This window comes from Chrysochloris asiatica, unplaced genomic scaffold (genome assembly GCF_000296735.1).
Source record: "Chrysochloris asiatica unplaced genomic scaffold, ChrAsi1.0 scaffold00181, whole genome shotgun sequence".
In the NCBI taxonomy this organism is placed as follows: Eukaryota; Metazoa; Chordata; class Mammalia; order Afrosoricida; family Chrysochloridae; genus Chrysochloris; species Chrysochloris asiatica.
This window is the reverse complement of record NW_006408699.1, coordinates 2,147,225-2,159,358: the sequence shown is the minus strand read 5'-3', so window position 1 is coordinate 2,159,358 and position 12,134 is coordinate 2,147,225. Positions and strand designations below refer to the sequence as shown.

The following is a 12,134-nucleotide window of genomic DNA, read 5'->3' as shown; positions in this document are numbered from 1 at the left end:
CCTCCGAGCAGCACAGGGTCTGGTTAGCATGGGAGAACCCAGCCACACCACACCGTGGCATGAAAAGTGTGCTGGCCAGAGGAGTGGTGGCATATGAAAAGTGACAACTTACGTGCACAGGAGATCTCTTTTCACTAGGCCATCTGCAGATTTTCTTAAGCATGTCACAGTTAAGAAGACTTTGCTCTTCAGTTTGTTAATTTTCAGAACATGTCTCTTGGGGACTGTGTCTAACGTGGGCTTCTTTTCTGTACTTGGCTTAATGTCACAGGCAAATTGCCAGCGATGCACGAATCTGAGTACTCTGACAGAAACCACCCCAGATAATTCTGCATATGCCAGCTAAACAACTTGCATCATTAAATAAACCATCCTCGGACTGTATTTATGAAATGTTATGTCTGCCAAGCAAGGGGCTTACATTATTTAAACACTAAAGTGGAGACTCATTCCATTTATCCTTGTCTGACAATATTTTTGTTTTTTATCTGTCTCTACTGAAAATGATCATATACCTTTTGTGGAGGAATTGATGGTGTGGAGTACTTACGCAGGTAATTTCAGGTAAGAGAACCATTTCTAATAATAGACTAATGGGCAAAGTTAATTCTCATATTGCTGTTGTTAAGTACCTTCAAGTCAGTTTCCACTCATACAGACCCATTTAGGGTTTTCCAATGAATGGGTTTGAACTGCCAACTTTGGGGGTAGTAGTCCAGTGCTTATCCTATAACATCACAATAGGATTCCAATTTTGAGGGGAGGGGGGAGTCCAGGGAAATTGAAAACTTTAAAACTCTGTTGTAAGTTTTTGAGCTCCCTTGGGATTCATTTTTGGGAAAATCTGAATTCACAGGAATAGTGTGCTTCCAAGTCCTACATCATATATTCCAAAGTCATGTCTAGTGGCCATACAACCTCACTCATATGCAAAGAGGTATCCAAAAGGGTCCTCAAAATAGCCATGATTACTGGGAGAAACTGTACATGGAAACTACTTGGCAGTTTCCATTGGTATAGGGTGAAGCACAGGATTTCTGTGCCTGGCACAAATTTAAAAATAAAACAGAGCCTGCCTGCCTGCAAAGAACATGTACTTTACTTGAGAATCAAGACTAAGCATAAATCATTAAATAATATTGTTGTTAAGTGCCATGGAGTCGGTTCCAATTCACAGTGACCCTCTGTAGGGTTTCCCAGGCTGTAAACCTTTTATGGGAGTAAAAGTCTGATCTGTCTGATGCCAAGCAGTTGGTGGGCTCAAACCACGGACTTTGAGGTTAGCAATCCAGTGCTTATTCAACAGAGTCATCATGCTCCCATTATATATTAGAAAATGGCAAAAAAGAAGAACTGATTCACAACAAATAAAACAGCCTTGACTTTAAGGTTGCACATATAACAGTGACTGAATCTGTGGATGTTATCTGTTTCTTGGTGAAACCTGAAAGAAGCTATTCTCTACTTGTTGCAAAGGGGCAGATAATCTTACAATCATTTACATGTGGTTTGGAAATCAAGGTCTTTATTTCCTTGAATGGGTATGATCAATAGGCTGTGAACCCACATCAAAGAAAACAGCTAAATGACAAAAGCATGAAGTTCTTATGAGAAAAAAGAGTAAACTCTCCAACTTCCATCCATGACATCCTGAGATCTCCCTTCCTTCAATCAAGAAACTGGCAGATCTTATCTCAGACAGATATGACATCAAAACCAATGTGCACTGAATCACATCCTCCACAAAGATATGTTGAAGTCCTAACTTCTGCACCTGTGAATGTGACCTTATTTAGAAATAGGGTCTTTGAAGATACTAGCTATGTTAACATGAGGAGTAATCCTCTAACAAGTAAGACTCCAATTAGTAAGACTGGTGTTCTTAACAAAGGGAAGATACACAGAGACAAGGAGGAGGGAAGACATCATGTGACACTGCCCCTTCTAAGTCACGGGACACCTGGAGCTACACGAATCTAGCAGAGAGGCAAAGAACAGATTCTTCCTCAAGCCTGAGAGGGAATCAAAATAGCCGACTCCCTCATCTTGGATTCCCAACCGCCAGAACTATGGGACAATAAGGTTTTGTTCTTATCAGACACTCAATCTGTGGTATTTTGTTATGGGTTTGTTGTTGTTAAGTGCCATCAAGTCAGTTCCAACTCATAGCAATCCTGTCTAGGGTTTCCAAGGTGTGGCTGGTGGGTTTAAACCATGGACCTTGCATGGGCAGCAATCCATTGCTAATCCTACAGCACTATATGGGGGACTCCTTTGTTATGGTAATACTAGGAAATTAATAAGGGATCAGTTTTGCACAGGTGTTAAACATAGGGTTGAGTTTACAAAAGGCTCCCAAGTCTGAAATTTCTCCCTTGTCTTTCTTTACTTGGTTGAATTTCTTTCAACTCAAGTGTTAATGGAAAAATAGTTGAAAATGAAAAATAAAACCAAAAAGGATGCTCTTTCAGAAGGCTGAGTTCTACAAAAGAATATACTTCCAGATATCCCATTTTGTGTTCCATGCACACGCCTGTAGACAGGTCAGCCTCACATACAGCCAAGCCATACCAACCAGGTGCTATAGATAGGAGCTGTTAGGTTTTACTATTACAAGGTCAAGTATAGCCAGTGGTATTATACAAACTTACATACTAATTTCTCTATGAAATAAAATTCAACTGGATACAGAAAATTAGACTGAATCCCTAGTTGTGATACCAGTCATCTAGTTAAAAGATGGAACCTTGGAGTTATAGGAGAATGAATACTGAACACAAGCATAGCCTTGGAAAACTTCTCACTCCAATGACTTCTGGCTGAAATTAATCTCAAAACACCTTGATGTGGCTCTTGTCTTCTGTTAAAAACGGGTATACATATTCTATTGCAGTTATAAAATCAATTTTATAGAGGTTAGACCAGATCTTTTATGTTATTTAACATGGTTCAGTTCAATGAATCTTTCAGTGTTACCTATTTTTACATCTAAAAAATGGTGCCTTACATTGTTGGGACCAATCTGTATCTAGTCAAATGGGGCACTCTAGTATTACTCTGGGGTTGTCTCCAACTGTTCATTTCAGAAACTCTCCCCATGTTCAGAGATAAGTAGGTGCACGTGCCTGCTTCTCAAGTACGTGTTTGGGCTCCTGGGAAGCTCTGGCTAATCTATTTAAATTATTCTGACGCAGGCAAAACAGCTAATGGCACACTGGGTGACTCCAACTTTAACCCCAGAGCATGCCTGAGTAGAGGCTGCAATGAGCAGCTGTCATAGACCTAAGGATTTATAAAGATTTGCCCATTTGGACACAGATGAGAAGCAGAACTAGAGAGGTTAAATTTAGGTTAGGTCACCTAAACTTTTGTTGTTGTTAAGTGCCATCGAGGCGGTTCTGACCCATAGCAACCCTGTATAGGGTTTCCAACGAGACGCTGGTGAGCTTGAACTGCCAACCTTGTAGGTCAAACAGTTTTGCAGTCTGGCGCATTAATCCACAGCGCCACATCAGGACTCCTAAACTGTAAGAGGACTAAAATAACAGAGGACGGGGTAGAGAGATATATAGGCAAAATTATCTGTTATTCTCTTTTCCTCTATATTAACAGTTTCAAGTACTTACTCTCTGGCCCCAAAAGTAAAGTGAGGTACTTGCTAAATCTTGACACTTTATTCTTGCTGGTGGGCCACATGCTAGGGGCTACTTGTGGACCAGACATTTAATTTTTTCTCCCATATGCCATCTTGTAGGGCAGTAATGTTGTGGTATTTGATTAGTGAAATTTATTCAAAACAAAAGATTTGCTGCTGCTTACTATGCTTTAGGAAGTCCTGGTGTGGTGCTGTGAGCTAATGTGTCAGACTGCAAAGGCATCTGAACTGCAAGGTTGGTGGTTTAAGCTCACCAGCTACTGCTTGGAAACCCTATACAGGGTCACTATGGATCAGAATCTACTCAACGGCACTTGACAACAACAACAACTATGCTTCAAGCACTGTGCTTGGCAGGGAAATAAAAAGGGGACAGTTTCTGCCTTTGAGGAACATTGGATTTAGTGGGACTGCCAGCATTATAAACATGCTACGTGCTATGACAGACAGTAGGTGTGGGGCAAACAGATGGTCACCCAACCCCTGAGGGGTCTCCTACAGGAGACCCCTCAGGGAGAAGGCATGCGAAGAGTGAGGAGGAAGACAGTTGTGTTTAAGGAACTGATGGCACTGGAAACCTCGTGAAAACAAGCAAAGAAAACTGAAGTAAGAAGGCGTCCTTGTAAAAGCATTGGCAGTTTGGTATTGGAGGAAAAGAGGAATAAGGCAGGATTGCTAAGAATCTTGAATCATTTCCTTTACTTAAAGGGGAACCTTTTAAGGTTTTTTTGGCAGTAAGTGGCAGAAAAGGCTTTATTTCACCAAAAGCTCTCTGGTTGCAATCAGGGAGGATAAATATTTGGTAAGATTAGAGACAAGGCAGGCATTTGGAGGCCACAGTAATGGTCTAGGTGAAAGAATGATAAGGGGCTAAACAAAGCATTGGTAAGAGGGATGGAGAGGAGAGAGCAGAGTCTAGAAACAATCAAGAAAAATGCTGAGGACCTGCATGTGAGAAATGAGCAATAGAGGAGGGAAGAAAGCCCAGGGTGATGCAGTCTGAATTTCAGGTTTGGATGTCTGGATGGATCCTGGGTCTACCAATGGAGGTATGAAAAATAATTAAGAAGAAAGGATTAGATGAAAAAAGATGAATTTCGTTTTGGAGAGGATGAATGTAAGATTACTGAGGTTAGGTAGCCTGAAACTCAGGTGAAAAAGTCAGGATTAAAGCTGACTGTCTGAAAGTTGTCCTTAGCTGCCACAGAATTGGCTTCCATCTCATGGCACACGCCATGGTACACGCCATCCCATGTACAATGGGATCACACGGTTGTGATACAGAGTGTTTTCACTGGGCGGATGTATCAGTGCATCACCAAGCTTTCTCTGCTAGTCTGTGTGAGTCTGGAAGCTCCCTCCAGTAAAACCTGCTCAGTGGTGCAGCACCATGCAACACAAGCCTCCACTGACAGATGGATGGCAGCTCACTTGAGGTTCACTGACCAGAAACCAGCACAGAAATCAGCTGCTCCACTGAATGACCCCTGCCTTTCATCTGAATATGAGCAATAGTCTGAAACCTTTAGGAGTGGACGAAATCTATCAGAATTGTAAGCCAAACACGGAACTCCAAAAAACACTCAACAGTTAAGTGGTAAATAGATGTTGTCACGTGCCCTCAAGTCAGTTCTGAATCACAGCGACCCTATAAAGGGATTCTAAGTATTGGCTGGTGGGTTTGAACTGCCAACCTTGAGGTTAGCAGTCCCGTGTTTACCTACAGTGCCACACCAGGGCAAGCCCACAAAGGAGAAAGGATTAATACTGAAATGGGAAGGAAACAGAGACAGGTGGGTGCAACAGATATCAACAGAGGACTGCATTTCAAGGGGGAGAGGAAACAGCAGTATTTAAATGCAGCAGATAAACAACATGGAAGAGAGACAAGTTTACCAGGAGAATTTCTATTGCAAACTAGTGGGAGAAGTCAGATTGGAGCAAGTCGAGGTGTGGATGGGAAGAAACTAGAGTTCACACTTTAAAAACAGTTTTTGTGCGGAAACCTAAAGAGGAATCGAGTGCTCAGTTTTATTATGAGAGACTTGTGTGATCCAAAAAGTAGGTATTTTTCCTATATAATTATTTAATTAAAATTTAGTGGCACAAGATCTTTCTGGTTTTATTCATAGTATTTTTGTAATTTGTGGTTATGATCTTATATTTTTATCCCCATTACTCTTTATTTGTACATGTTCTCTCTCTTTACCAAATTAATCTAACCCAAGGTTGGTTATTTTATTAAATAAAAGGTACTGGGTTTGTTGCATACCCCCACAAAAAAAGGGTAAGTGTAAGAGACAAAACCTGAAATTATAGGCGAGGGAGGAGATAACCAGCAGAGAGCCAAGGTCCCAGTGCGATGGAATCAAGGCCACACAGTTTGAAATACTTTATCTTTTCCACTCAGGAACAGAAAAGTAAGAATGAGTGTCAGTGAAGGTCTCCTTGTTGGGAGGAAACAGGAAGGGAATGGTGTTTTGGCTGCTGGTCTCTATTTTATTCATTAAGTAGGAAGTGAAGTCATCTGCTTAGAATCAGGGAGGCAGGGAGACTGGATAGATGGGTGAAAATTGATAACTATTGGGAAGGAAGGGTGTAGAAGCTAACTGGAGGAACTATGACACTGAGGGCTGGTTAAGCTGGATATACCCAAATTTCTGAAGGCAGCAACATTTACCTGCCGGGATTTAACAGGTACAGGGCAGGTACACTGCTTCAAAGGAGCGTTTCCTTGATACTAGTGGTTAAATACCCAATGCCAAAGGAAAGGTAAAATTTTAAGTCTTACTTGTAGACCCAGAGAAATATTTTCTGAAGAACTACATTAGTGCTCTGCTTTTATTCTTGATATAACAGTCATCATATGCTGAAGTTATACAGACATCATATTCAAAAAACAGAACCGAAAACTGAAACCCATGAGATGAGTAGATTCTTAGTCTACAGGACAGAGTGGAACTGCCCCCACAGGGTTCCCAAGGCTGTCATCTTTATGAAAGCAGACTGCTACAGCTTTCTTCTCTTGGCGGAGAGGCTAGTGAGTTTGAATTGTCGACCTGTGGGTTAGCAGAGGAATCCTTATGCACTGCATCACCAGGGCTCCTCATTAAATATTACTGGTAAAATTTTAGACAAGCAACATACCAGAAACTCCTGGTGGTGTCTTAATGAATTTTCCATTAAAATGACCAATAACAGCTTCGCATTTTTCTGTTGATTCCATCCTATTTTCACATAAAAATAGAACACTTATAAATATTTATAGTTGTCTTAGTTTTCATTTTGTTCTGTACATGTGACCGAATACAAATACCACCTAGTAAAAACATGAATATGAAAAGGCGAGTTTATCCTATCTTCTGATGATTGTTTTTGTATTTCTCTAGTAAAATAACATAATCTCAAAGTACTTTCTAACTCACAAAGATTAAATTATGGAGAGTATTTAGGATCAACTGTGTCTAATGTATAATTTATTCCAATTGTTGCTAAATTGATAATCTATATACAATAATTTTGTTAATCATGGTATTAAAATAACATTTAAAACAGCAACTGAAATTACTCGCTAGAATTTTGATTGTCTTAAAGATGACTCGCTTTTATGTAGTCATAAAAAAGTATACTCAGAAGACATGGTAAGAACTAGTATCAATCAGAAAGTATACATGATAAGCTTTGTTTTTTGTTTTTGTTTTTTTTACGTTTGCCTTAGGCAAAATGTTTAATTAGTAGTCATTCTTTGACATTTGAAAAACATTGCAGGTAACTGAATACTTTGACTTACTCTTCTTTAATGGAAGAAACATTGGGTAATGTATTCTAAATGCATTATACTCTTAGACTGCCCGAAGAATTGCCTATATTTTCATGGACAGTAGTGGTTTTAATAAGCAACAGCAAATGCAGGGTTCAGTCTTTGGATGTAAAAGCGATACTTAGTAGATCTACTTTCAGAAGAACACCAGAAAGGTGATGAGATCATGTTGAGGCTTTCAACCTGGGCCCTCTGAGCCCAATATGTAAACTGGAGATACAGTCATTGGTGACTTCCTACCTGAAGAATGATTTAGTTTTTACTGGATATTATCTAACTTAACAGAAAGAGTAATGCACTACAGTCAGAGTGCCACTCTTCATTACCTGGCAGCTAGGTGACAGTGGGCATGTCCATTATTTGCCTAGATTGTCTCATACATAATGACAGTGAGTAACATACAGGTCTGTGGTAGATTTGATCATCATAAAATGGGACAATACATATGAAAATAAAATGTCAACGATATTTCCTCCAAAATCAAAGTCAATACTTTAAAACATGAAGACATTATCTGTTACTACACAGTATTAAGAGGCCCTCTAAAAAGGTATCATCAGCTTTTGCACATGAACTTTTGGATAAGAGCTTGCTACCAATCAAGGTTCCACCTGTTTAAGATTGTTTCTTTAGAAACCAAATTGACCACTACATTAAACAGTAGTTTTCCTTCCTGGGGAGAGGGAAGGGGGAAAAAAAGATGCAAGGAAGGAGGGAATTTTAGCTGTATCTAAAACAATAATAAATTTGTAAAATGGTATTTTTAAAATTTGTGTGGTGGGTTACTTTTCTGAATGTCTGAAACATTTCCACTGATTGATTTTGATGGTGAATCAAATTTCCATCAAATGAGAAAAAACACAGCAACTTTATCTTTAAAATACAGGAGCCTGATGATTGTTTTTTAAGAGGTTGCAGGGCTCCTGGATCTAATTAACACACATTTTCAAAAGTACTGCTCATATGATGTCTCTTTGCTGTAAGCTACCAAATATTCAGTGCACTTTTGTTCAAAAATTCTTGATGAACTTCCAAAAGATCTGAGGATGTACAAGTGGTACTGACACACTTTGAGTTCATGGTGCAACTAGTTATCATACCATCATACCATTGGCTTAAAGTTTCTCTTTTTGCTCCCCCGCCCCCTTCCCCCCAATTTTCTGAAATTAGTTTTCTTGACATTATAAAATAGGGCAATCTGCTTACCTAGCAAAGCCAACACCACGACTTGTACCACTGGAATCACGTAGTATCCTTGTAGAAATAACTTGCCCAAATGGTTTGAGCATGTTTTCAAGTTCTTGTTCATCCATGGACAGTGGCAAATTAGAAATATACAGGTTAGTAGGATCTTGTTCCTGTTGCTAAAACAGAATAAAGAGTCTCCATTAATTTCCAATGGATGGTGAGATCATTATAATAAGAGTGATAATTATATCAACATATCTATTTTTAATTAGCCACTCTCTCTCCTACCTTGTGAGGTTATGGGAACTACAGAAGACTCAAATCACCTTGGACACTTGAAAGAAGTGTCATCAGAAGCAGGACAATCTGTGCAGGTCAGATATGATCCCAGTGAGCCATTCTTAGATTTGGAAGTTGAACTGCTGGCAGATACTACTGAGTTGGAGAGGAAGCCTCATGGAACCACAACTCTCAGCTGTCTGCTGTGTTCCCCAAAATAGCCAGCCTCTCCTCCACAGCTATTTTTAGGTGTCCAATTCAAGTACACAATCACACAAGACGTAGGATAAGCATTCAACCCAAGGTCGGTTTGAACCGCAAGATCGGTGGCTCAAACTCACTAGCCGCTCCTTGGAAATCCTATACAAGGTCACTAAAAGTAGGAACCAACTCAGTGGTTCTTAACAACAACAACAGTAAGTCAATTTATAGACACACAAAGAAGAATGTTGGAACAAGTCATCTAGAACCCAAAAGGGGGGCTTTTCCCAAGTTCATTCTCCTCTGCTCTAGTAAGGCAGTGACATTAGTAATTCTGCATTGTGATAACCAAAGAAAATGGACAGCTCCTAAATTAACCAAAACACAAGACCTTAAAGGTATATAAAATGATAAATTCTGGGCAGAATGAACTAGAGAATCTAGGCAGAGCCAGACTAGCTAGGGGAGAAGAAATAATTAACCTTTATTATTCAAACATTGATACAGGGGTCAACAGTAATAGAAATTATCTGGGAACTTGTTAGAAATACAGAATCCTGGGTCCTACACCAGCTCCACAGAACCAAAAACTACATTTAACAAGATCCTTAGGTGATTCGTGTACTTAAGAGTTTGAGAAGTTGTGACTTTTATGATCTTAGATCATTTCCTACCCACCCTTCCTTTGCTAAGATATAGAATCCACTGAAATCAAAGAACAGTAAGTTTTCATAAAACGTGTATGTGTACTTACTAACACTGCTATGTATATTTAATAGGAATACGTCCTCAAAAGTAGCGTTGATCTCAATGATGAACATGGAGCAAAAATTTCAAGAGCTTAATTTGCTGATGGGGCATAACTCAAAATGAGAAAAAAAACAGCTTTAAACATCCAATAATAATCAGAATGTGAAATGTATGAAGTACGAGTCTAGGAAAATTTGAAGTTATCATTAAGAAAAATTGAATACATAAAGCATTGGTATCCTAGGTATCAGTCTGCTGAAAAGGACATTGGTACTGGCCATTTTGAATTGGATACTGATATGGTTTACAGTGCTGGGAACCACAAATTGGAGAGGAATGGTGTGACAATCATCATTAAAACGAGCATTTCAAGATCTATTTTGAAATACAATGCTATCTGTGATATAATAACATCTACAAGAAACACCAGTTAGCCACTAAAGCCAACAAAGATGAAACTCAAGAATTCTACCAACTTCTTCAGTCTGAAAATTATCAAACATGCAAGCAAGATACAAATCTTTAAAGTGTTAAAGAGCAAAGTTGTCTATTTGAGAGATAAGGTGTGCCTGACCCAGGATACTTTCAATTGCCTCATACTCATGTGAAAGTTGGACAGTGAATAAGGAAGAACATTAAAAAATCGATGCATGTGAATCATGGTGTTGGTAAAGAATGTTGGAAGTACCATGGTCTGGCTAGAATACCCAAAGCAATCTGTCCTAGAAGAAGAGTTAGAACACTTCTTAGAGAAATGAGGATGGTGAAATTCTGTCTCTTGTACTTTGCACATTATGTGAATATAGGCTCAAATAGATAAAATGCTGCAAAATACAGGAGGAAACAATAAAAATGGTCTTAGGTTTTAAAGTCTTCATATTCTTCTGAGGTAGGTGGAAAGTAAAGTCTTATCTCCGTATTTCCACTTTACTCATCATCTCCATCAGTTTTACCCAATTAGCTGCACAGATTCTCCATTAGTCATCTCATTTTGGCCCTAACCTCTCAAGGCCCTGAAGGCTTTCTAGTGTGCAAGGCTTCACATGTTATTGTGGAAATCTGGTTCTTAATCAGCCTTTTCTCTATGAACATGAGGAGTTTTGAGAGACCCTGTGGCCCCAAACAGCCAATGGGCACCAACAATTCACCTCATACATTCCAGACTGTGTCCTTCTAAAGGTGTCTGTCATGGATCGAATTGTGCCCCCAACAAAGTATATGTTGTACATACAACCCCTATATTTGTGGTGATGATCCTTTTGGGAAATCAATTTTTTCTGTTGTTAAGAGACAATATTAGTGTAGGGTGTGTTTTTAAGTCTTTTTTTTTTTTTTTTTTAAGATACAGAAGAGATGAAACAACCAACTGAGCAAGCAGAGATGGGAAAAAACAAACACCATGCCGCATGAAGGTCACCAATGAGCCAACAAAGAAAGCAAGCTTTCCCTAGAACTGCTCTTCTGAATTCAGACTATTAGCCGCTGAAACTATGAGAAAACAGATTTATGTTTGTTAAAGCCACCCACTGTGATATTTCTGTTACAGCAACACTGTATAAAATTTAAGACAGTGGCACAATAATGGTTAAGGGGCTCAACTGCCCACTGAGAGGTTGGAGATTCAAATGCACCAGACACCTCATGGGAGATGAGACAATTAACTTCTGTCAAGATAACAACCTTGGAAACCCTATGGGCAGTTCTACTCTATCCCGGAGGGTTGTCATGAGTTGGAAAGTGACTTGATGGCAGTGGAGGGGTCCTTATAAAATAACCACGTCTTCCGGAAGTTTACAGGTACAGAAACACTGGTAAAGAATGAGACCTAAAAATGAAGTGCACAAATCACAATGACAAGAGAGAGAACCTTAACACTTTTCATAGGGCATGACATTGAGCTGGGACTCGAACCACCGCAAGCCATGAAGCTGAAAGTAGATTGTGACAGGCTATCTTGGGAGTCTGATGTTATTATGTTACTTATTACTACTTAAACATTTCCATCTAAGCAGTGGTAACACCAAAGGGGAGTGAATATTTCTCAAAGACTCCGCAGGCCAAGACCAAGGTAGCTTCGACAGAGCTGCAAAATTTCCTTGAAGCCTTGTGTTTTATCTTTAAAAAGTTATACAAATTTTGCAAACTTCTCCCTAACTATCTGGTTTAATGTAGTAATAAAAGTTATGGACTCAATTCCTTCAAGCAGAACTCTTATTCCAGGAAGGTAAGTAATGCTTACCT

The 12,134-nt window shown here is 39.3% G+C and overlaps 1 protein-coding gene across 3 annotated transcripts in view; it reads right to left on the bottom strand.

Annotated features, from left to right (window-relative positions):
• RBMS1 (RNA binding motif, single stranded interacting protein 1) overlaps positions 1–12,134 on the bottom strand; it is a 267,850-nt gene that overhangs the window by 25,114 nt on the left and 230,602 nt on the right. For all 3 annotated transcript variants that reach the window (XM_006872021.1, XM_006872022.1, XM_006872023.1), the window contains 2 exons: positions 8,682–8,839; positions 6,803–6,882 (listed from right to left, as the gene is read on the bottom strand). In XM_006872021.1, the coding sequence (XP_006872083.1) occupies positions 6,803–6,882; positions 8,682–8,839 (238 nt within the window). The remainder of the gene's footprint in view (positions 1–6,802; positions 6,883–8,681; positions 8,840–12,134) is intronic.